Here is a 25,272-nt window from a genome sequence, read left to right on the forward strand (position 1 = left end):
GATAGTATTTGAACAAAACAAATTTTAGTCTTGTTGTAGTCATTCCTCACTGTTGGACTTTGTACCAGCTGCTTTCCAAGCAGTAGTGAATTTGTACTCAGTAGTAGTGTTCACACTTTAAAACAACATCAGAAGAAGTATCACCTGACAAGCAGGCTCTTAAAGAAATGTTTTGCTTCTGTTCATTTAAGCTCAAATCTATTTCACCAAATTTTCATAATGCCTGTCATTAATTTTAACTTGAACTTACATTTTTAATGGCAAGTCTGTATCCAGGATTGCTGTTTCAGAATTAATAGACAGAAAAAAAACCCCTCTAGTTTTGCTCCCAGTATTTGGCACTATTTTTATTTTTATATTTTTTATACTCCCACTTTTTTTTTTTTTACCTCTATTGCTGAAACTGATATACCCTTACTTAGAAGTCTTTTTCAGTTTGGCTCATGTTGTATCCCATCTGGGATTTTGGCACAGGATCTTTACACCATCTTTTGCACTTTCAGCCATAAATCATGAAAGAATAATAATAATGCCTCTCATAGGGTGAAATGGTGATGATGGTCTAAAAGAGAAAGCATGGAGAAATCTGCTGAAAGACAAGATTAGCTCCCATATATGCCATGGTATATGCTATCTTGTTTTAGAATTATTAATAAAATGTGGCAGAATCTCACAAATTGGATATATTCTAGGGAAATACATAGAATATTATCTGGAAAGATAGTGCTATATCTTCAATGAATACTTGTAACATATTTCCTTGGAGTTGATGACTGATATAGAATTTTGGCTGAGAACAGACTTCAGGCTTAAGTATGAATAATGAGCAAACATTTTGACCCAGTTCAGTATTCAAAACAGCTTCACCACTAACATAAGCAAGGACTGCATATGAGAATGTTGCAGAATTGGTTCTTGTGTCTGACAAGGATTAGAGGCTTCACCTAATGGAAGAAATAGTAAAATTTATACAAATGTAGTAAGTACCCAATTTTGACAGAATTCTTCAAAGCATGTTGGAATACTTATTTCCTGAACCTATCTGCCCATAGTGCTGGCTGTGAATCAACCCTGTCCTATAGTGAAAGAAACTTTTACCTGTGTTTATATACCCAAACAGCTGTGCATATTCATCCATCCACAATTAGTTCTTTGACTGCTGAACGAAGAGATGAGCCTGAGAGATGGGAGATGGATGTAGATTTCCTGAATTGCTTTTCTGAAATACCTATCTCTACACTGAGTATCAAGATTTTAAAGATATCAATTAGCATAACTAGGCACCTAGATTTGGGCTTATCTGGCCCTTCTGTTTTCAGTCCACTAATGTACCTTTAACAAAGTAATCAAGGAGAGATAGCAGATAAAGGAGGACATTGTGTATATATATATACACAAAAAAACCATAAGGTGCAAGTCAAGTATGTGGAGTTTGAGATGCAAAAATAGTTTTAAGTGCCGTGATTTTGGGAGGGCTATACTACTGCAAGGGGTAGAGAACAAGAGTTCTGCTGCTTGATCACAGATAAGTCGAGTGAGTAAGAGCAGAAATTTAATTCTTTATTGATTATCTTTCTTCTGTGTATTTCTCCTACTCAGGTTTTTAATGAATCTTTATATGTGTATTCCTTTAAGCCCACACTCTGTGTTTTGTTTCTTTTGGAGGAAGAAAAAATCAGACTGAATAATTAGACTATTTTCAGAATACATTGACTGTGCTGGTAACAGGGAGCTTTGCAGTAGGAAGGGTAGGTATTATAGTTAAAAACAGTTAAATCAACAGTTTTTGACAGAAGACAAATGTTCAAGTTTGATAGCATCACACTTGTAAGATCTCTTCAGATATTATATAATTTTTTGTATTTTATTCATAATAAGAAACAGGACATGCATTTTGTACCTTTGAATTCTTGTTGTTTGAGGTGGAAACGTGTTGCTGTTGTTTGCTACTCCTTTATGGAAGCTATTTAATTTGATTTTTTTTTACTTTGGAAGAATCAAAATGAAATTTGGCTCTCGCAACATGTATTTTTAAATCTCTCTCAAAGGTACAGAGGAGATTAGGTCCTTGCATTTCACAGGATCTTGCTGGAGAACAGACAGTGCTATGAGTGCATCTACTCTTTCAGTAGAGCATTGAAATGTAAACCCTAACTTGGTACTCATTACAGTCTTGCAGGTACAGGATCTGAGAGGCAGGAACTGTTAGTCCCTTCGTGGTAGTGCTCCGGTGTACTGCTACTGTAGACAAGTACTACGCTGCTCTGTGTAGGTGCATGTGCAAGTCTGCTTTGTCACTTGCTTGAAGATGCCAGTGCTGAGAAATGTTATGCAGGGTGGAACTAGCTCAGATGTATTTTGAAAAAGCTCACACTAAATGTCTGAGTGAACATAGGAAGAAAATGATGTCATTTTTTCTGGAAATAATAGTATAAATAACATTATAAAATAATAGCTGAAATTAGGAGATGGGCATTGTGTTACAGATAAAGTCATTTTTCATCCAGGTCAGGCTAAATGAAGGTACATCTTCTATGCTATATAATGCAGGTTACTTCTGTACAGGACAATGCTAAGTTCTTCTTCCATCTGCTCCTTCGCTATGTATAGAGCATAAATTCAGAGAATGAAATATGAGGATATGACAGTGAGAAGAAGTAGGTCACCAGACACGGGATTTTAAAGGGTTTACTGTTAATCCAAGGTTATTTGGTCTTGGAGTGCATAATGAATTGAAACAATTGCACTCCCTCATCTTCTCTATTGGGAATGGGTAGCCTTGGGCTGGGTTTAAACTTTCACAGATGCTATTATAGAAAAGGCTGCCATGAGATATTCCATAAGAGCCCATCCTTAGTTACTTTGATCATACAACTGTCCAAAAAGTACATATGACCACCTAGTTTTGTACAGTTCCTCATGATAGATGTCAATGCCCACACTGTTTCCGAGTGAGCATAATACAGCAACTACAATTTCTATACCTTTCAAAATACTGCAATCACTGGTGTCCAAGAGAAAACAAGGAAATTAAAAAAGAAATCATTACTTTATTTTCAAGTATTTAACTAGAATTCATAAATTATGTTTTTCTTCTGCCTAATGAATATTCAAGTAGAGGGAAATGTGTAAATTAATGTTGTTTTTTTTGTCTTTGTACTGTTGTTCATGGTCCTGCTGGTATTTTAACAGTGGAAGGATTTATTCAGCAATTTGGACCTGCTCTAGAGGAGATACAGTAAAAACATCAATTTTTGTTTTGTGCTTTATTTTCCTTTCCCCAGCTTGATAGAAAGGTCTGATGAAATAGTAGCAGAAGATAATGGTATTTTCATGGTGTAGACATAATCTTTCCCATCACACTATGATTATAAAGAATTGCAGTACTGCATCCAAACATTTAATTCATTTCAAGACTCAGCTTGCTACTGATTTATAGTAAAAGCTTTGGACAGTTTTGAAAACTGTCTAAAGTTCGTATTCATTTGTAGAACATCAAGTTACTGAAAATAAGAGCAATATTGGCAATATGTACTGCTTATATTCTGCTCTGAATCAGGTCATAAAATGAGAGTTCAACTTGGATCGTTCAGTATGACCACCTTCCTTTTTGAATTCTGATGCTGCAGACTTTAGCACCTCATGCTTCATCTTACTTGAGTGGAATACCATTCTAGAATACTTCTGACATGAGAGCAGTCTTTTTTGTATTCAAATCCAGATCAATCTACTGCATTTTACTGCTGGTGGGGCTCTTTTCTGAAAATAAAATTGCATATATAATTGTGTAAGTATAGACTAGTCTATTACTTTGTATTGCTACGTACGTATTAATTATGTAGCTTAAACCTAAGCTAATCCGTGTGTGCACTGTGTATCTGCTTCCCAGATATATACATATCCTATTATATAGAAAATTGTATGTATATATTTAGTGTATTATGTCTCTTCAAGCAGCTTTTAGTGAAATAGTTAGCAAAACTGTTAGTGAAATTTTGAGATCTAATGTAAGCTTGACAAGTGTACTTAGCCCACCTTGGAGTGTGGAGTTTTTATAGTTTATTGCAAGCTTGCATAACTGAATGAAGAGTGAAAAGCTGTGGTGCTATGCATCTCAAGATTTGCCTTGAACATAGAATCATAGAATATCCTGAGTTGGAAGGGAACCACGAAAGGATCATCGAGTCTAACTCCTGGCTCCTGAATTTTTCCCACCATACTCTTAGTGGAAGCCATCTCTTTTCTGGAACCTGTTAGTGGGACAAAGGTGGACAATATCAGAATTAATATGCTTGTTTGTGGATATACCTCTGCTCATTAAGATTTTCATTGCTTTTTGTGATATATGTAGCTTGTTTCTGGTCTGGTCACAAGTAGAGTAAATGAGTTGGGGTATCTTTTCACCCTTGTGTGTGGGTATGACTAGTTAAACATTTGTAGTGAAGTTCAGAAATATGGATGAATTCTTTTATTTTGGTCAAAAGACTAGAACTGGCAAGAGAATGCTAAGAACGATTTATATACAAATGACTGCACTCTTCAGAACTATCACTCAAGTGGTGAGTGTTCTAAAATAGGGCATTTTTTAAGTAAATGACATGAACTTTGCGCTCGTGAAAGGTGCCAGATTGACAGCCCTAGAGACTGAACCCTTCTATTTATCCACAGAACAGGTACAGCACAGACATCAGCACTGCGAGCTTCCCCACAGTGTCTCGTCAATATGTCTCAACCCTGTTCTGGAGGAACCACCTGTTGAGGTGAGAAGGTAGTTCAGTCTCTTCATGTCCTGTCAATCCTTGGTCTGACCTCTGAGACTACCAATCAGGGTGTCAACTAATGCAGATTGTGATGTAAACCTCCAACAGCTGGACTGAAACATTCAGCATATTTTTTATAATGCATAATATATCCCACATGTTTGACAGTGCTCCACTTGATTTTTTGTTTTAAGTAACATTGACTGGACTCAAGTAATTTACTTTGAGTCTAAAACCTCTGTATAACATTGCAAGTACTGTAATGTTTTGCTACTGCTGTTTATGTGAGAGGACATTTGTGTTAGAATCAGTTTGAGTTTGAGGCCAGGAGTCTACATCTAAATATTTGTGCTGGTTTCTCATAGTCCTTTTTTCTCCTTACTTTAAAGGATATCTCCAAATGTCTTATGGTATTATGAATTTTTCTGCCATAAGCAGAAATGTATAATATACATATGTACTACATCAATATTTACTCTTAACCTACAAAATGAATTCATTTAATTTCATGCATATTATAAAACACTGTCCATCCCCATTTGCCCTTGGCACTATAGTTGCCCCTTAAGGTCCTTGTTAGCTAAAACAATGTTCAGACACTAATGCTTTAAAAATATTATACCCTTAATGAGAAATTGTAGGAAATTGAGTAGATAAGAGATTGTACAGATGAATTTACTATCTGAATTTACTATAGAGATAGCACCAGGGAAATGAGGAGTGGAAAAGGAAAATTTACAACAGTAGGTTGAAGCTGGATGTTTCCCAAGCTCCAGAAAAGAAATGTGCTTCAGCAACTCTGCTGTTTATGAGATTCATCCAAACTTAGCCTTTTCTTTTATTTATGGCTTTGAAGGCTATTTCTACTTATCTCTTTATGAGGTCTATTGATGCTGCTTTTTAGCTATGGTATATTTTTACTACAGCAAACAAAAATCAATTCTCTCTCAGATCTCTCAATCTGTTCTTTTTTTTTTTAAACATGAAGCTGAAATAAAGATGTGCAAGAGTAGTCATATGATTTAAGAAATTTTTGCTAAATTTTAGACAACTGTCTTGAGACAGTTAGATCAGTTCTACTGTTAAGTGAAAACAATGCAGGGTTTTGTGTACGTGTATTTTTGTATGTTTTTTTCACGTTAGTAAGTATTTAAGGTCAATATCAGTTTCATTTCTTTATCAGAACTAAACTTGAAGTTTTCCTCCAGGTTATTCCTTATTTTTATTTCTATTTACATACAACATTTCTGAGGTGGTACCTTAATTCAGAGGCAGCTTTGCTGGCTTTTAGGATTCAGAATAATGGCACAAAGATTGTTTTAATTCTCTGTCCCCTGATATTTCAAATTGTTAATATATCCCCCTCCTGAATTCAGTTTGGAAAATTAAGTATAATTACTGTAATGACAGCTAATTGATTTCTCTGAGCCTTTCCTCTGACATGTTGTCTTTCATCTGCAGACCCATTCTGAAGAGAGACCATTCCAGTGTGAGGAATGCAAAGCTTTGTTCCGAACCCCATTCTCTCTACAAAGACATCTACTAATTCATAACAGTAAGTGCTAAGTCACAGAGGAAAAAGAACATCTTCAGTTCTCTTGTCTGACTGAGAAAAAATAGACTCCTAGCACCTTGTTCTAATATACAACTTGCTATATTAAATGAGACTTAAAATTCAACTCTAATCACTAGCAATTAGAAAATTCAGAGCAAATTCAAACCTTGCCTTCGAATGCACTTAAATGCAAATACAAATGCACTGTAGGAAATTGACCATGGTCTGAGATCTGATTATAAGATTTCTTTCTGCATTAAATTACCTTCATTTTAAGAAATGGAAATTGGGAATAAATATGAGGAGGTGCCTTACTCAGATTTTGTAGGTGATACATTTCTGAGCTCGAAACTGAAATTGACTCTCCTGTGCCAGTCCCGACTTCACTACATGCTAGTGTTTTCTGCCAATAGTGTAGAATTAGCAGCCCAGAAAAAATTCTGTGGCCATTTTCCATTATGACTAATGTGTTCATGGCATTCTGTACTGTACTATTATGTGCAGATTTATTTTTTGTGGAATTTTCTCACTATTTACAGAGCTCTGAATGATCATTCAGCCATGTTAGTGTTAGCAATTGAAATTAAAAAAAAATATATTACTGATCTAAAATCTTGGTAGCATAGAAGAGAGTGCTTTGATTTGAGGAATATTTACATTGGTTGAATTAAAAAAAAATAAACTTACATTTTTTGATCCAACAGAACTTTAATTCTAGAATTAAAGAAGAATTAAGTGAGAGAGAGAGAGAGAAGAGAGAGAACCATCTCCTCCAATAATTGGAGCAAGACACCAATGCCGAGTATAGGGGAAGGATGACTTCCCTAGTCCTGCTCACCACACCATTTCTGATACAAGCCAGGATGCCATTGGCCTTCTTGGCCACCTAGGCATACTGCTGGCTCATACTCAGCTGACTGTCCACCAAGGTCCATTTCTATCAGGCAGCTTTCCAGCCACTCCTCCCCAAGCCCATAGGGTTGCCTGGCGTTGTGGCCAAAATGCAGGACCTGACATTTGGCCTTACTGAAACTTAGTTGGTTTACTTTGGCCCATCGCTCCGCTCTATCTAGGTCCCTCTGTAATGCCTTTCTACCCTCTGGCAGATAAGATGTAATTTCCTTTAATGGAAATTACTTGGATATTTTCTTTTGACAAAACAGTAAAAAAATTAATGTTATTTAGTAAAAATAGTAATGACTTCACTTTGTTTGCAAAGTAGTCTCATGTTTCCAAGATGAGAACTGAAGAAGTTCACTAGAAGCTTAGAAGTGTTAATCCTCCACATAGCAGCATATTAAATTGTATCCCTGTTATCCTTTGAAATTTTTCTGGAGTGCTAGACTGCAAGTATTTTAGGGCAAGACAACTTATTCTAGCATCTTTTAGCATATTCCAGTGTCATCGAAGACAAAACAGCTTTTGTTACCAAAGTGAAAAAGAATAAGCGTTTTGAGAGTTGGGGAGAAGAGGGCAATTTTGGCTGATTTATAGTGGAGAGAAACAGTTTTTCCAAGCTTTGGAATGTCTGTGGGTATTTGTTGCACCACTGTGTTGGTAAGCCTTACTTATAGATATTACATCTATAAATTGTAATAAAGAAATAATGTTTTTGAATGCCTCAACATGCAGTATCAAATGGGCTTTAATATGCAGCATACTGATATCAATTTACATTCATTTTGGACTAGGACTGGGATTATTTTAGGATTTGTGGATCTGTATCAAGAAAATAAGTTACCTCTCTCCATATATCATTGCTACTGGAAAAAATAGTTAATGCATATGCAAGTCTGTATCTTACTCAGATCTGGAGGCTGCAACACAGAGCTCTGTCTTGAAAAGTAAAAAGTGAACAATAGTCCTGAGATTATGGTGGTCTTTTTTTTGTATTATAGTTGTTGCCTAGAAAGTTTTTTGGGATATAAAAAGCCAATTTCAAGTTTAGACTGTGACTCTCGTTATAACCCTAAGTACCATTGATTTCTGAATGTGTGCCACATTGCAGATGATTTAATCTTAATAAGTTAACTAATCCAGTAGCAAAATAAAAAGAAGAATCATTGTGATGATTTCTCTGCCAGATTGTATATCTTGTTTGTTTTCTGAAAAGCTGTATACAGATTTTCACAGTATAGTGCTTCTTCCTTTCTCTGAGGTACTTAATTTAATTTAAAAAGTAGTATTAACTTTCTGTCATAATCCTAACCTTATAGTTTGAACAGTAACGTGGCTATAACATTTTTCATCTTTTTTATGTGAGTTTACTTATATTAACATGAATGAGAAGCAAGTATTTCTTATTTTGAGAATTCCTCTGTATTCAGAAAGATCTTTCTTACCATTTAAGTTTCAAATGAAGTCTATTAGTCCTTTATTTTTTTCATACAGTTTATTACTAGAGGTGCTGGAGGATAAAACCCATGTTCCTTTCCACTGGTAGCCATTTCATCCTTAGCTATACTTAATCTCACATTTCTGACTACCTTATTGTCAGAGCTACTTTCTACTTTCTTAATTTCCCTATGATATTTTTACCTGATTTGAGATTATCTTTCTACTCTCAGGATGTAGCTCTTCAATTCCATTAATTTTATGAAATGATAAGCATTAATGTACTTTCACAGAAAGCTAATATGTTCAAACCTGATTTTCTTCTTCATAAGGTGAGAGGACCTTCAAGTGTGATCACTGTGATGCTACTTTCAAAAGAAAGGACACTTTAAATGTTCATATTCAAGTTGTACATGATGGACATAAGAAATATAAGTGCGATCTCTGTGACAAAGCTTTTGTGACACCTTCAGTTCTGAAAAGTCATAAAAAAGTGAGTAAAATCAATTACTTTGTATTTATTCCTTGCATGTCCTTAAATGTAATGGAGCAACTGGTATTTTCAGTGCATTTCAGTGCGATTAAGACAGATACTGTGCATTATCCCATCAATCTGTTTTCAGAATTGAGGTAAAATGTAGAGGAGTCTTGACTCGCCTCTCCAACTTTATTATATCTTATAGATGTGGGAACTAATGCTTATCTTTGTATAAATCTTCCTTCAACTGCAGCAATAACATGTACCATGTGAGAGACGGGTTTTATAATGTAATGAAGAACTTTGAATCAATTCCTTTTGTTAAATAAAAAAATATGTATATACATTCTTTCTATGAAAATGTCATTAAAAACCCTACACAAAGCTGTCATGACTGTAAGGAGAAATTATTCAATAGGCTGATAAATCTTCAATTCAGAATTGGGAAGTATTGTATAAAAAATAAGGAGAATCCTTGCATATAACTTACTTGAAGGTGGTCTTGCTTTTGACCGTAGAAAGTGGATGGGAGAATTTGAAATAATTCTTTTTATAAAAGGCAGTTTAGCCCTAAAAGGTTGATTTGAAAAGACAAGCTCAGCTTATGATTCAGATTTAGTGACAATCACAATATCCTTCTTATGATTAATTCTGTAAATACAATCTGATTCTAGCATTTATTACAAACCAGACAGGATCCAATATGCAATGTGTATTGACTGAAATCAGTGAGAACTTACACTTTGGAGCATTGCTGTCTGTCGTATTTCAGATGAACTGATGTCTGTGATTCATTCATATGAAAGTGTCACAAATCATTTACACAAATCTCCATAGAGACTTTCTGAAGCTCCTGTTCAAGTTGTCAGTGGAAAAAGCTGTACTACATTTGGTAAAACTCTGAACTACATTTAATAATGAAATAAAATTCAGAGAAGTTACAAGTTTTTAAAAATAGTCCCATTTTGGTTAATTTTATTTAGGTAATCAAGTTTCTGTTTTCTAGTTTATAAACTGCTATCAGAGAAATTAATCTGAAAAATGGATTTATTATTATTTTAATGATGAAAATATACAAAGGTGAATTGGAAATTTGTTATAACTATTGAGGAAATTGTGAACTTATGAACTATAAAAACATTTTTTATATATTAATAATGAAATTAGTTAGAAATTTAAGAAGAAAATAAAAAGAACAATTTAATTCCTTTAAATCTCTGTCTGATGTGGTGGAATGACATGAATAATGGTTGTTGGAGAGAATAGTGGTCAATGTGAAATACAGTTAAACTGCTCCACATTCTACTATTTGAAGGCAATGCTGTAACTTTTGTTCTTATCTTTCCTCACTTCATGTAGACTCACACAGGCGAAAAAGAAAAAATTTGCCCGTACTGTGGACAGAAATTTGCGAGCAATGGAACACTGAGAGTTCATATTCGAAGCCATACAGGTACAGTGATACTTATTGTAAGGAGCTGAAAAAAAAATATGTCTAAATTGAATACCAAGATATCTGTAAGTTTACCTAGAAATGCTTAGTTTATCTAGAAACAGAAATTTACAGATAGGCCTAACAGCCTTTTTTTCAGATGTTTTACCTGCATAATGTGTAAAACCAGGCTCTGTTTTGAACTGTGATTATATATACACATATATATGGTTATTTATATGACCATTCAGTGTGAATTCATTCATTTCTATGACTTCTGAGGTGTTTTGAAACTCCAAACTGACTTTATTACAGCCTACATGTTAGCCAAATTAGAATGTTCTACTTTTAGAATACTTTAGCTCCAAATTTATTTTTAGTTGCAACATCTGAATCATTCTGCTGTTCTGTTAGTATTCCTAAGTTTGAGTTATGTAACTTGTTTTATATTGTCACCCAGATTGTGCTGCTGTTTCCTTACATGCTTCTGTAAACACACTGAAAATAAATTAGTCATGTCATTTAGATAGGTTTCACTTTTCTGAGCTTATGTTTTCATTTCATATAATTGGCAGGCAAATGAAAGGGGCCGCTTTGTGATAATTTGTTTCCAACATAAAATTGTGTAGATTTGCTTTTCACAGCCAAAGCATCTATTAACAAGTAGTATTTCTGTGGCATTCCATTTACTTCACATAAGCATATTTGTTTTGCAGGAAGATGACAGAATTGGTGTCTAATAACTCAGCTTCATGTGATTTTTGGCATAAGTATTAATCACTTCAGTGTATCAGGACCACCTGTTGGGATTACAGGTCTTTACTAGTTTGATGTATTTTATGATTTTGGATTTGATTACCACTAACAAATTTTGTGATCCTGTAGTCAAAAGACTAAACTTCAGTTTAATTGTTAGCTCTTCATCTTTGCTAAATTTCATGTTTGGATCATTTTTCACTCATGACAACTTTTTTATAAAACATACTTATGAGCCTGTATATAAGCGTTTTGCTTAGGTGGTTAGTATATATTGTAATCATACACACAAAAGACCCTGAAAGTCAAAGCTGTTAAGACAGAACCACTATGCAACAGTTCTCTCTTCTGTCTATTCCTCTTCCTTACGCTTTTTCTTTCTTCTACAAATGCACCTCCACAACCTCTTTCAAAGTCCTCCCTGCATGCTGTGTCTTTCTTTTCTATCTTCTATCCCATAAGCTGTTGTTTGTTCTTTTTTTTTTTTTTTTTACTTCCTCAAGATGCACAGAAGAGGAGGGGGAAAAAAAACAAACATGAAAACACAAAATAACATTCATGGAGCATATGATGTGAGAACAAAGAGAAAATTCTTGGGTACAATGCAATCAGAAGGAGACCAGCTACTTACTTGCTTGGGCTGTACATTAAAGAACCATGTTTTCAGGAGTGAAAGGAAGCAATTTGAGAGCACTGGTAGTCACTCTGCCCACCACTCCAGATTTCTAGGACCACAACTGCCTCAATTTCAATTACCTGTCTGTTTTTTGTTTAGTTTTTTGAGGATTATTTTGTTACTTTATTTATGGATATTTCTTGCCATCTCATGAGGAAACTATTAACCTTTAATTTTCTTGTTTTTATGTACTTGACTTCCATGGAAATTAGAACTTATATATTTTTTTGTTTTGTTTTCTTTCTTATTTCATAGGTCTTTTTCTGAAACCTCAGGTAGAGTTCCTGTGTACTGTGCATGTTACACATCGCTTTGCACAGTCAGGAGGCTCTAGTTTTTCAAGCTGATAGTGCAGATAGATCTTGGGAAAAGTTTTATAGATGTCCAAGTGAAAATGCTTTTCACACATGTTCTCCTACCAGTTGCATTTAATTTCAGTCTCAGTGCTCTCAAGCAGATTTTTCCAAAATTTGGAGTTATGCTAAGGTGAGTTTCATGAAACATTACACCAGACAACTCTAATCTTGGGGATAGAGGCTTGCAACATTTTTAACCGCTATTATACCAGAAGCTGTAAACAATGACATTTTAAACTTAGGAGAAGTTGAAAGGCACTGAGGTTTTTTATTATCTTTGTGGGTTAAATATGGTGGGAAGCAGTTCTGTGTCAGGAGATGGTGCATGTTTCAGTTAGTGGAATATCCATTCAATGTGAAAGTACCTCATGAAGAATCTCACTGCAGATAAAAATGACGAAAACTTTCAAGTCCCCTATATAAAAAGCTTAAAGTACTCATTTTAAGGAGAGCTACAAATTAAAGAAAAATATCTTGCTGAATTAATTTATAATGACCTGCAACTGATCCTTTCCTCTTTCAGTTCCGTTCCTATAGTGATGCCAATGGGATTTTTGGTAGAGGGATTTTTTTATTTGCATTCTTCACTCTAAAACTGATACACATTTTCAATTATATGTATTTTAATGTCATTTTCATACAGCTCCTGATCATTTCATGGTAATTATGATGAAAGGTGGAAAAAAGGGAGTAGGAGGAAATTGCCTCTAAGTTTTGACTTCCCAGTGGTTAAAAAAGTAGTAATTAGTGAGTTATACAGTGCAGTACTTTATACTAAGTTTAGTGACAAAATGCCTCCATAGATTTGTGTTTCACTTGAGAAGGGGAGGTTTTGACTTGCCCTGTGGCTGAAGACTTCTTTGAGATCATAATGTATGCAGACAATTTGCTTTGTATGCAAACAGTTTGCTTTGGTGATTACCAAAGAAAATTGCTTTTTAGTGTGAAAAAACTGTGCTGTATTCAGGGGATCTGAGTGAAGCACAGCTTTCTGAAGGATATCTTGCATCATTTCAAAAGAAAGTCAGGATAGTTGGTAAAGGAAATTAATATTATCTGGAAACAGTACAAAGAAAGTACTCATTTGAAGGCTGTTAGTAATAAAGTTCACAGTACTGTGAAAATCCTTGACAACTTGTCAGGTTTTTTCAGAGAAGTCTTCATTTCACCAGAGGAGAGACACAAACTTGTTACATTCAGTGGAATATTTGGTTTTGAAATGTCACTGTGTTGATTACCTCATTGGTAATTGGCTCTTGGTATATGTTAAATTTATTGATTTTTGAATTACTGAATTCAAGACTGTGGACTCCTTTTTTAGTCAGACTGCAAAGTATCACTTTTCATTCTGAGTTAGAAGTGAGTCAGCCACTGTCCATTTGCAAGAGATTATTTGCCTTTGTAAATAAGTCTTCAGATGGGGATAAGTTTTCAGTGCAGCTGAGCAGTACATTGTAAGTGTAAAGACTGCAAAGAGCTTCATGTCTTAGAGATTAAATTTTGAGGTCCTACTGCAGATGTTTGTATTATCGCATTTGCTGTGCATGTGGTCAACTAGACTTTATTAGCTACTTTATATAAGAGGCTTTGTTCTGTGTTTACCAAATAAAACCAGGCAGAGGTCCTTTAAAAAGAGTTGTGTATCATGTTGTATTTTATTATTATTATTATTTTTTTATAGGGCTGTTCGAGCTAAGATTCTTGGAATCCTGCTTATTTTGCTTTGGACTTGTACTTTTGTCATACTTAGTAATCTATGTACAAAAAGACAGGCTTTTATTCAATACGCAGCACACATTCTTAAATACTGTTACTTACAGATGGATGCATGCTTCTTCAATAAGCAATTTTCTTCCCTCTTTTATCTTAGAATAAGACTCTGTAAATGAGCCCTAACAGTACTTGGCCTTTTGCAGAAACTGAGATGGTTTGGGGTGAGTGAACATGTCTGCATGTGCATGTGTGGAGGGAAGTGGTTGATGTTTGCATCTGAACCTAGCATTTTGCTCTGTAATTCATCATCTGGTTTTCCAGCCTTGGAATGACAGAGACAGCTCTCTGTAGGTCAGCTGAAACACTATAGTCACATTCTCCCTCTGCTGTATCCTGTTGGTTTATGGCTTCTTAGGGTCAGAGGGAGATGGGGTTAATTCAGCAAAAGAATCCTCTGACTGTGATGTAAATTCCTTGGCTTGTTCATAAGTTGTAGAAAAAATTCAATGGACTGCTCCTTGGGCTAGAAGGCTGTGGGCTGGGAGGTTAATTATATGCTTAAAGTTTCAAGCAGCTTTCAGTGCTAAAAAATACTGACTGTGGTTTGTGCAGTTTTGCAGTTGCCTTACGCATAGGTATTAAAATCTGTTAATTGCTGTCTTACATGTGTGTCTGTGTCTGTGTATATATGTATCTGTGTGTGTGTCTGTGCTATTTGTATACATGTGTTTTATCTGCCTGATACCAGTACTGATTCTTGCCTCGTTAGTTGTATTCTAATCCCTTCCATCTTTGGGATGTAGCACATCAAGTTGTGGAACAATGAAAGTTACTGTAAAGTAGTCAATATTTGCAGGTTCATTTATTTTTGATCAAAGATAACTGAGTCTATTTAAACTGTAACTGTCTTTTCCTTGATATGTTTTTCCTATTCCATTACACAGGGACTAGTGAGGGATAGCTAACGATCATACATGTATTTCAGAAAATGCTTGAGCCTTAAAACATAGGTTAAAACTGGAGGCTATGTAGCCTTATTCTTGTTTTTTTTTTTCGTTTTTTTTTTTTCCCCCTATAGTATTTATTCAAAGTCTGTTAAGACAGTTAAGGTAATGACTTCATCTGTCCTAAATGTTTTCTAAAAGGATTCATGTTTTCATTCTATGCCATTTTAAAGTTACTTGATGTGTCATTCTTCCACATAATATTCTCTGATATTTGAAAAAAAGCAGAGTTGAGGTGGTTGTTTGGAAATTAATTTCCACGTACATGAATTAGAGGTAATACCACAAATTTACATGAAAATATCAAAAATTATTCAGGCCATCAACTTCATTGTCCTCTGTGTCAACACAGCTAAGCTTACTTTTTAAAATTTCCATCTCCATAATAAAAACTGTTTTAGAAGCTCACTGAAACATTTTATCATAATTGTTGCTTATAACTATAGGTGCTTGTTTGTTTTTGGGATATCTCTTGCTCTGCAATGACAGTGTGATACAATAGTTCATCTTTACCATTGTAGTCACACTTCTGCAATTTGATTAACTAGATATGTGAGCATATTTCAAATCATGTTTATTATACATAAAAGTCTAGGTCCAAATTTTGCACTCACATATCAAAATTTCACCAAACATTAATTATGGAATTAAAATAAAAATTTTTTGCTTATTAACAGTAATCAGCCATCTCTGAAAACAAGTCTTCAAAATATTTGAGGAAAATAGAGTCCAAGCACATTGTGACTACTGCTTGTTGTTGCATAAAGTATGTCTCCAAAATGTTAATAGCTAAGCAGGAACTATTTATGCATAAGAAAAGATGTACAGCGAAGATCATCATTATAGCAAACTGTCAGGCAGATTGCCATTAAGTTATATATAATTTCTCATATTAAAAAAAAGAAAATAGAAGAGGGGATTGAAGGAACTTCCTCTCATATCTGAATCAAGTATTTGAAAAAATGCATCTGTATCTAGTCAGCAAACAGCTTGCGAATGTCTGCTGATAGGTTGTTCAGTAACTTATAGATGATCTCTCTTTTATCTACTGAATTTAAAAAGAAGTTTGCAGAAAACCTCAAAGGTAAGGATTCTGCATTTCTAGGCCTTTCAGTTTATACATCATTGTCCCATTTATCTCCAGACAACAGTTAAATCTTTAAAAGTACCTGTAAAGTTTCATGCAGCTGTCAGCTTCTTCTTGTCTTCATGAGTGAAGAAATGTTCTTATAAAAGATAGATTATTTGGATGGTAGTGACATCTTTAGATCAAATGAATTATACCACCTGATATACTTGAAAAGATTTCAAGTATGACCTGAAGTCATAGATGTTAATGCTCCATTCACAGTGAAACCAAATTGCTTACATCTGCTGACAGATGCAAATAATCAAACTGCTTTATTCTTTAAAGTAATGGTATAGGGTTTTTTTTGTGTGTTTAAGAATCCCTATACCACTAGAAGTGGTAAGAGTGTAAGTAATTAATATTGGTAATTCTATTGTCTCTCTGCAGGTAACATAGGTATATTTAGGAACAAGGATAATAACCTTAGATTTGATAAAGTTATTTACTAATCTTAATAATTTATTTAGTTGCAAACAGCTAAAACCTCAATTACATAATAATCATAATGAGTCAGATAGGACAAATATTTAGCCCTAGTTAGACCTATAGTCAAATCTGAATTCTCTGAATAAATCCTAAACTTTGTAGCAAGCAAACTTTCTCAACTGTGAAAGCACTGCTGTTGTGCCTCAAAGAAAAAAAAAACACAAGAAAGAGTACTAAAAACAAATTTGTTAAAGCAATCTGGTTTTATTTTAAAATAGCATTAAATTTGTGTATGGTTGTTTCTTTTTTCCTTATTAAATGTGCCATTACTAGTGACTGGAAAATATATTTGGTTGAATCACATAAAAGAAATTCTAATTCTCCCTTGTGCCTACAAAATACATAAGTACTGGAGCTTGGTTAGAAAGCGTTCAGAAGTACATAGACTTAGTATTATTAATCATCAAGGGAGAAAAACAATTACAGAAATATTTGATTTTTTGTCTATGGAGTCTGCAAAATTTGCATGTTTCTTAAATGTGAAGAAATTTCTCTAATCAACCCATACCTCAGTACTGTTTTTCTGTTTCTCTCAAACAGTAATAGCAGCCTGCACAGAACTGTTCTCTTCAGACCAATCAAAGAATCCTGTCCCTTTCTTTATCTGACTGAGTGTAGAATTACAGGTGTTTTGGTGTTTCTGGGTCTTGTCTCAGCTGACATCCGCAAGTATTTTATCTTTCAGATCATGAAGTTATTTGGTTCTTGGCATGTGAAAGCTACCCCTGTGTGGTACTTTTGTACTTGTCTAGTGCTTATTTTGAATGTTAAGTTTAATGGCTGAAAATCAAGCAGGTCAGAATTTTGTATTAGCCAGATCACTGTGTGCATTGACTAGTCCAGATTAGTGGTGAGGCTTGTAAATAGCAGCTAGCTGCTGCAGTTGGCCCTGCTTCTTGATTACTGCACTGTTATTTTCCATTCCTAGAGCCCTTGTTTAGAACTATAAAAATTCCTTAAGAGAGCTTAAGCATTAAAAGACCATAACGTTTAGGACTATTCAACACTTTCAAAAATACTTTTGTGTATCTAGAAAACAGCCACCTCCACACAAGAGGAGATTTATTATTTTGAGGAAGTATTTCTCTTTCTCAAAAGCCATTTGACATGTGTACAGCACAGCGGTGATTTAATTTACTGAATATTTTCTTAAAGTGTAAGTATTTAATCTTCACTCAATAATAATTTTTCAGGCATTTTCTACTTTAAGTTCTGTCAAAGTCACTTTGTTCCTTGAGTTCATATTTAACTTAATCTTAGTTCTTAATGAAATTAAGTTCATTTGGAAGAAATTAAGTTCTTGCATTTCAGGTTTATTTCTCTGTGTGTATACAATGCAAAAACTGAACTTCTGTATAGTTAAGGACACAACCTTCCCTCTTTATTTGATGGAAACTTCATATACAGAGAAACAACAGCTAAGGATAGATATGTAAAGTTGTCAAGTGCACTGAAAGAACAGATAATTTTCTTAAGCATATGTCACAGATTATAATTTTGTTGTATGTGTTAACCTTTTGCCCATCCTTACTTGCTGTTGAATAGTGTCATCACCACAGATTATCTCTGACAAAAAAAGCCCTTTTGCAGTTCTCTTTCTGGGCCGTCCTGTTGATCACCTGGTATCAAGTGTTGTGTGTGTGATCCAGATGGCCCCTTTGCCTCCAAATTCTTCCCCAGGTGAACTGTTATTTTCCACAAAAATTGGATGATGGTGGATTTTCCCATTTTCTCCTCTCACCTACCCCAATCTTAAGTTAGATGTTTAATTGGGGTTATATTTTAGCCTGGAATCTTGACATTTTAAAATAATAAATGCAGATTTTTATTTTTATAAATCTTCTTTTAGTCTTTACAGTTCAACATCTGAAAAGGAGCAATGTGTAGAAGATTGTAAAGGTTCTGCGAAAGATTCAAATGGACCACACTGCCACGATTGTCTGTTAACCTTCTAAAGAAAGCAAACTTTTAGGTTGCACACAGTGCACTTGATCTGATGCTCAGTGCAATCATTATCTAATGTTAGTGAGTGTTGACCAAGATTGACGGTGCTGAATGCCAGCATAAAATATTATAATGCTTATGTTTTTAAAATTAAAAAAGTAACAACTTGACACATTCCGTCTATAATTCTTATCCCCTAGTGCAGAGGTTTCAATAAAGACAGAAAGACAGAAGTTTGTATATGAAGGGTAATGTACACAATTGAGAATTTCATAGCAGTGACCAAGCCACATGGGAATGGAGACAGTAAATATGACTCAAAATTAAACAGAATCATGGAATCATATAATCATAAAATTGCTCAGGTTGGAAAAGATCTTAAAGATCATCAAGTCCAACTGCAACCTGATCATCCTACCCTAACTCTAACAACCCTCTGCTAAATCATGTCCCTGAGCACCACATCCAAATAGTTTTTAAACACATCCAGGGATGGTGATTCAGCCTCCTCCCTGGGGAGCCTATTCCAGTGATTAACAACCCTTTTAGTAAAGAAGTTTTTCCTGAGAATGATCAGACATTTTTTGATAGATTGCTTCCAAAACTCAGTGTAATAGCTCATTGGATGCATACTTTTGCATGCTGCTGACCATCTTTTTTTAGGCCACTATCTCCTTTTGTTAGTGTCTTCAGGCTTTTATTATAGTTTTCAGATTAGGATTATTTATCTGTTACATGTTTGTAAATTACAGTAGCCTTCTCTCATTTGATATAAATGTGTTCATAACCTGTGAGATCTATCTTAGTTGAGGTCGTTGTTTCAAATCTTTTTGTTGGTTGAGGGTTTTTTTTGTTTGTTTGTTTGTTTGTTTAAATTGGGTTTCTACCTGATTTTGTAATTAGTTGCAAAGTACATTTTGGAAATAGCAGCATATTGGACTCACTTGACCTATTAGGTCTTCACATCTTTATTAAATGTGTTGCATTAGCCATAGAAAACTAATAATAAGAGTTTGGTTTTGCTTCTTAATTGTTTTACTTGCTGAGGTATCTGAGTTTGGAAAATCTGAGTTTTCAACTCATTCAAAGTATTGCCTCATAGCACCTTTGATTGCAAACATCTCATAGAAAACTGTCTCAAGTTGAACTGGAATGGAACATCCTGGTCTTTAAATTTAACTTTTTATGCCGTATATGAAGTCCAGTAGATATTATGATCCCAAGATAGAGATGTACACACTTCAGAGGAAAAAAAAAGATACCAACTCTATCATGGTATCTTTTCAAATCAAAATCCCATATGGTTTTCCATCATGGAATTGTTTTTCATAATCCATGTATTAGGGTTAAACTTATTCTTATTATGTTAAAAGCTTTGTTTTTATTCATACAATATCTGGAAGTAGAATGTCTAGACTTTGAATTATATTAAATCCACTGCAGTTTATCTAAGGATTATTTATTTGGGGTTATTTGTACAGGAGTGCCCTTAATGTGTTGACCAGTTTGTTCTTGGCTAGCAGGAACGTGACAGTAGGCTGTAACTCGACAGTAGTCAAAGCATTTATTACTTCCATCTTACTTGAATGCTTTGCTATTTTGATATAAGCTGTTCTTAGTTATTGTTACATTTACAACATTACTTCTGGCCATGTTAACTGAACAAGCTGTATTTAATATGCCTAGTGGATTTTGATGTTGTAGTATAATAGCCTGTTTAAATGCAGATCATATTCTCAGTTGCAGTTTAGTGGCAGAGTTGTGAACAGCAGCATAGGAGGTGGACCTTCACATATTTTCCAAATGTGAACTTTCAAGATTAGTTCATGGTAGTATACTTAAATGTTGATGATTTTTTTCCTGCATGTTATCAGTATATTTAATAAGTAAAATTTAAAACAAAATAAAACCCAAACCAACTCTCGCTGGGTTAAATAACACTTCTTTTGAAAACTTACGTTCACGTCCAGGAGAGGGCCACAAAAATGATTCCAGGGATGGAACCCCTCTCCTATGAGGACGGCTGAGATAGCTGGAGCTTTTCAGCCTGGAGAGAAGGTCCAGGGGAGACTTAAAAGTGGCCTTTCAGTACCTAAAAGGGAGCTATAAGAAGGAATGGGGCAAACTCTTTAGCAGGGGCTGTTGTGATAAGGCAAGAGAAATGGTTTCAAACTAAAACACGAGATTTAGACTTAATATAAGGAAGAAGTTTTTTACAGTAAGGATAGTGAGGCACTGGAACAAGTTGCCAGAGGTATGGTGGCTGCCCTGTCCCTGGAGGCATTCAAGAAAACTTGACTGTTGCATGCACTGATTTATCTTGTGACCCAGCTTTCATCTTGTAAAATTCTAAAACCTGAAAATCCTAAAACCTGATGAGAGAGTACATAAGTTATACATATAAAAGATGTGTGTACACAGAGGAAACAGTTGATAATATAAGTACAAAGGCACGTATATATATACTGGGAGTTGAACTTACAGGCTACAAAGAGTAACTTAAATGAAGTAAAATAAGAGCAACAGTAAATTTATTTGGGATCATCTTTTAAGTTGTTCTTCTAACAATTATTAATGACACAAATGTGTGAGAAGTTGTTTGTGTAACTTAGAAAAATAGGGTGTCACCAAATGTCAAGTCAGAGCTCAGTCTTTGTTATGTGGTAAACTCAATTTCTGGAACAGTAGAGATTTTTGAAAACTTACAGTGCATAATAGCTGCCTGAAGTTGATCTTTTTCAGGTGTAACAAGTTGATATGAAGTCATGCTGGTGCCCTCTACTGGCATCTGCTGAAAGCTCCTAAGGCCTTACTCAATCAGACGTGATCTCCATGGTTAGTTGCTGAAGGATGCTGTTTATCTGTTTATTGAGTGTCAGACAAGATCGAAACCATCTCTTGAATGTAAAATGATTTCTATTTAAAGCAGCTCGGGGATAGGCAGAGTGAGGGAGAGAGATACAGCTACTACCTGTGACTCCTCATCTACTTACAAATCTCTGAAAGCTTTAACTTCTACATCCAAAAGCCCTAAAACGTAAAAATGTCTGCTTAATTAAATATTTGAACACTGACAACTGTTGGACAGTTTAAAAGGGTGGGGCATGGATTAAAGACATCAAGGGTCGTAAGAGAGAGTCAGATTTCAAGCTACTCAATGAAAACACAACTAGTGACTCAGCAGTTATTATTTTAAAAATACACGAATTCATGTAACTTTGCTTACTGACAGAGTACAAAGAGAAAGAAATATTTCTATTGCACAGTTATTTAACTACAAAGATTTGCTGCTGTCATTGAGAGTTGTCTGAACAGTAAGGAAAGAGAAAATAACAGAATATTCCATAAAAGAGATTTTGTATCCCTTTACTTAAATAATCGTCTAATCTCAACTGTCCTCAAATATTTGCATACCCTGCGGCTGTATGGAAATTTTAAGTACACTGTTGACTATCAATCAGCTTTACTATGTTCACAACTGGGCCTTCTGAAAAACTGTTTCTGTAAGGTATCTCCATTATGTACTTTCTGTGATCCTTTTACATCTTGTTCAGAGGAAGGAATACATCCTTTATTTTCTCTCTGAATAACCAAGGAGGAACGCCTTATGTGGGGAAAAGATTAGAAAAGGGATGAGGCTTCACTTCTCAAGAGAAGATTAATATCAGTGTTAGAAGGGACATGAGGAACTTTAAAAGCTAATCTCTCTTAATGCCATTCTCTTAAATTCTTTACATTGGATAATCAATGAAAGATGTCTCAGTTTTTTTAATTGTGATTGAGTGTTAGTAAGTGTTCATCAGACATTTGAACTATGTTAATTTTCTCTATATATGCAAAAGTTCTTTCTTGAGCAGAACCCTTTGCATTGGCTTGGTAGAACAAGTTTTACTTCACCTGTATTTTCACATAAAGGTTTTTGCATCTTCAGCATTGTGATTGTGTAGAGCAGATTAAAATGTGTTAGTAGAACAAATTATTGCATCTTGAGATATTGAACTGTGTTTTTAGAAACATCATTATGGGAAAGAGCAGGTGATAGAGTGAGATTCCAGTACATAGGCTAAAGAATTCAAAATTAAAAGATCTTTGAGATATTACAGAGCCTTAAAATTCTTACGTATTATTGAGCTATCTTAGAAACTTCTAAATTTGAGATTCTGAATAGCTTTGTATCCACATTACACTGGGTTTGGGAAAATCAGCCAGATCATTGCTAATCTACACTAATTTAATTTAGCATTAAACTGAATACTTTTAAGATAAGAGAACTGCAAGGGAGATGCAAAGAACATTATGCTTCTGTTTCTGTTACAAACTGTGGCAGGAAAAATTGCAGAAACTTTCATGGAAAAATAGTTTATGGGATAGTTTAGACATAGCATTAAAAAAGAGTGTATTTCATATTTAAATTAGATTCTACCTCCCAGAAAGTGACCACTTGCAGAATGTGGTCTGGTTGGAGACTATAGGGGTATTTTTAAATCTTTTATTGATTTTTTTGTTTGTTTATTATTTTTTTGTTTCTCTCTGCATAATGAAATCTTGTTAAGACAAAACTAAGCAATGAAGAGTAATATTTTGAACCAGTCCTGCATCTTGTCCAGGTAGACCTTAATTTATAATTTTGCAGATGCTTATCTTTCTTTTTGTTTGAATTGAGTGTGAAGACAAGATCAGAAAAAAAGTGCCTCAGTTTGTCAAATAACCATGGTGTAAGACTTTCATGTACTGAGGCCATACTTGTGTATTCTTATTCTTTCCTTAATTTCAGGTGAGCGTCCTTACCAGTGTCCTTACTGTGACAAAGCTTTCAGCAAGAATGATGGACTGAAGATGCATATTCGCACCCACACAAGGGTAAGTGCTTTGGTGTTATTTGAGAATTAGTTATAAATCACATGTGGGGAAAAGTAAATATCTCCTGTTTACACAGAAGTAAGGCTAAACTGATCAAGGTATTTAATGCTTACCCAAATACGATGGTTTAAATCATTAACTGTTGAATTCTGACTCTCTTAGTGGCCTTCTGTTTTTCCTGTGTTAATTGTCTTCTGTTAAAATAATAACAGTATGGTTTTGTTCTTGTAATCTGTGGTTATTTATAAACTAATATTTGTGATTGTTTCCTTACAAAGCAATTCTAAAAAGGCTTCACCATCCTTTAAACTTCAGTATCCAGTACTTTGATTCTTATTGTTTCCGTAAAAACCAGTCACAGTAAGCTTTAGTAGAGGCTGTAGTTTATTAATGGGTGACAAACATTAAGCTGGAAAGAATCATAGAATCATTTGACTTGGAAGGGACCATTAAAGATCATCTGGTCCAATTCCCTTGCAGCAAACAGGCACGTTTACAGGTAGATCAAGTTGCTCGAGGTGAGGCGAAACTGCAGCAGTAACTCAGCTTTCCTTTCTTTTCTAGCAAAGATATGCAGAGCTGTCCTAAAACAGTCAGATGTGAATTCCCATAAGAAAGGGTGATCTCTGGCAAAGTCAAGGAGGTCTAACAGTCTCTGTGTTAACTGCCTCTGTAAGCCTTCTGCTATAAGAAATAAAAATAAAATAAAAATCTAGCTTTTACTGGTAATTGCATGGGAGCTGTTGCTGCTTACAGAAATCAAGGCTGCCTAGAGGCCAAATCCATCAACTTAATTATCAGTTAGGATATATCAGGGAGGGAAGTGGAAGTGAATTTTGTGCAAACCTTCACTCAGAATAGCTTTTTGAGTACATGAAGATAATATCAAAGCCACATATTTTATTTTCTAGCATTTTACCCAGGTCTTCAAGGCATTAACTGGGGGACTTACATTAAGTTGTAGCTAATGGTATAGCTTCCTGGTGTTTCACTGAGAACAGACTAGTTCCATGTTGTTCATTATTTCTCCCTGTTTTCAACGGCTGAATCGCTTTAAGAATTGCAGTTGAAACCTTTTTTTTTTTTTTTTTTTACTACTGTCTCTTCTTATTATTTCTTCATAAGAAAAAGTTTCATTATCACATATGTGACTGTGAATGGGAGGAACAGTAAATAAAACCTTCTATGTCATAATAAAAGCTTAATTTTTGCCTGATTTCTATATAGTTTGAGTAAAAACAGAAAAACCAACACCCCAAAAAAAAGGCCCCAAACCACCTCAAAACCACCAACATCCTATGTAGAAAAAAGGAAGAAGAAGAAAAAAAAAAGAGTAAGAATAGGCCTTTAAAGCCTGAATAGGTGCATCTCTGTTGAATGTAATATTTTGCAACAGATGGTACTTTCTTTCTTCAGAATGCTTGATTGTGAGTGGGGCTTGAGAGCTTTACAAACATTATCTTCATTGCTTCAAAATGGTAAATAGACTGAAGAGTATTTACTTTTAACAGAACTGCATATCCTACTGCCTTAGCAAATGAAGTGTTTCAGTGGAGGAAAGTTGTGCGGTTACTTCTTGATAATTCTGTATTTTTCTGATTTTTGTATATGTATCAAAGTATTTCAAAAGTTTTTTCTAATTGTGCTGAACGGAGCACTGAATAGAATTGCTCTTCAGCTGAGTGTACTTGTACTTTTGTAGGATGTTTCTTGCCCTTAGCTATACTTTGAAAAGTAATCATACACCTTAGTAAAGAATTTGCTCTTTTATTGTTGGCTTTTAGTTACT

At 34.6% G+C, this 25,272-nt stretch overlaps 1 protein-coding gene across 4 annotated transcripts in view; it reads left to right on the top strand.

The window, feature by feature from the left end:
• The window catches only part of PRDM5 (PR/SET domain 5), an 83,813-nt gene that overhangs the window by 41,726 nt on the left and 16,815 nt on the right, over positions 1-25,272 (top strand). For 3 of the 4 annotated variants that reach the window (XM_031553094.1, XM_031553097.1, XM_031553096.1), the window contains 4 exons: positions 6,222-6,315; positions 8,982-9,142; positions 10,487-10,580; positions 23,398-23,483. In XM_031553094.1, the coding sequence (XP_031408954.1) occupies positions 6,222-6,315; positions 8,982-9,142; positions 10,487-10,580; positions 23,398-23,483 (435 nt within the window). Of the gene's footprint in view, positions 1-4,668; positions 4,761-6,221; positions 6,316-8,981; positions 9,143-10,486; positions 10,581-23,397; positions 23,484-25,272 lie in introns of all 4 variants that reach the window. The other variant, XM_031553095.1, reaches the window with a different exon arrangement.

Source organism: Meleagris gallopavo, chromosome 4, assembly GCF_000146605.3.
Source record: "Meleagris gallopavo isolate NT-WF06-2002-E0010 breed Aviagen turkey brand Nicholas breeding stock chromosome 4, Turkey_5.1, whole genome shotgun sequence".
Classification (NCBI taxonomy): domain Eukaryota; kingdom Metazoa; phylum Chordata; class Aves; order Galliformes; family Phasianidae; genus Meleagris; species Meleagris gallopavo.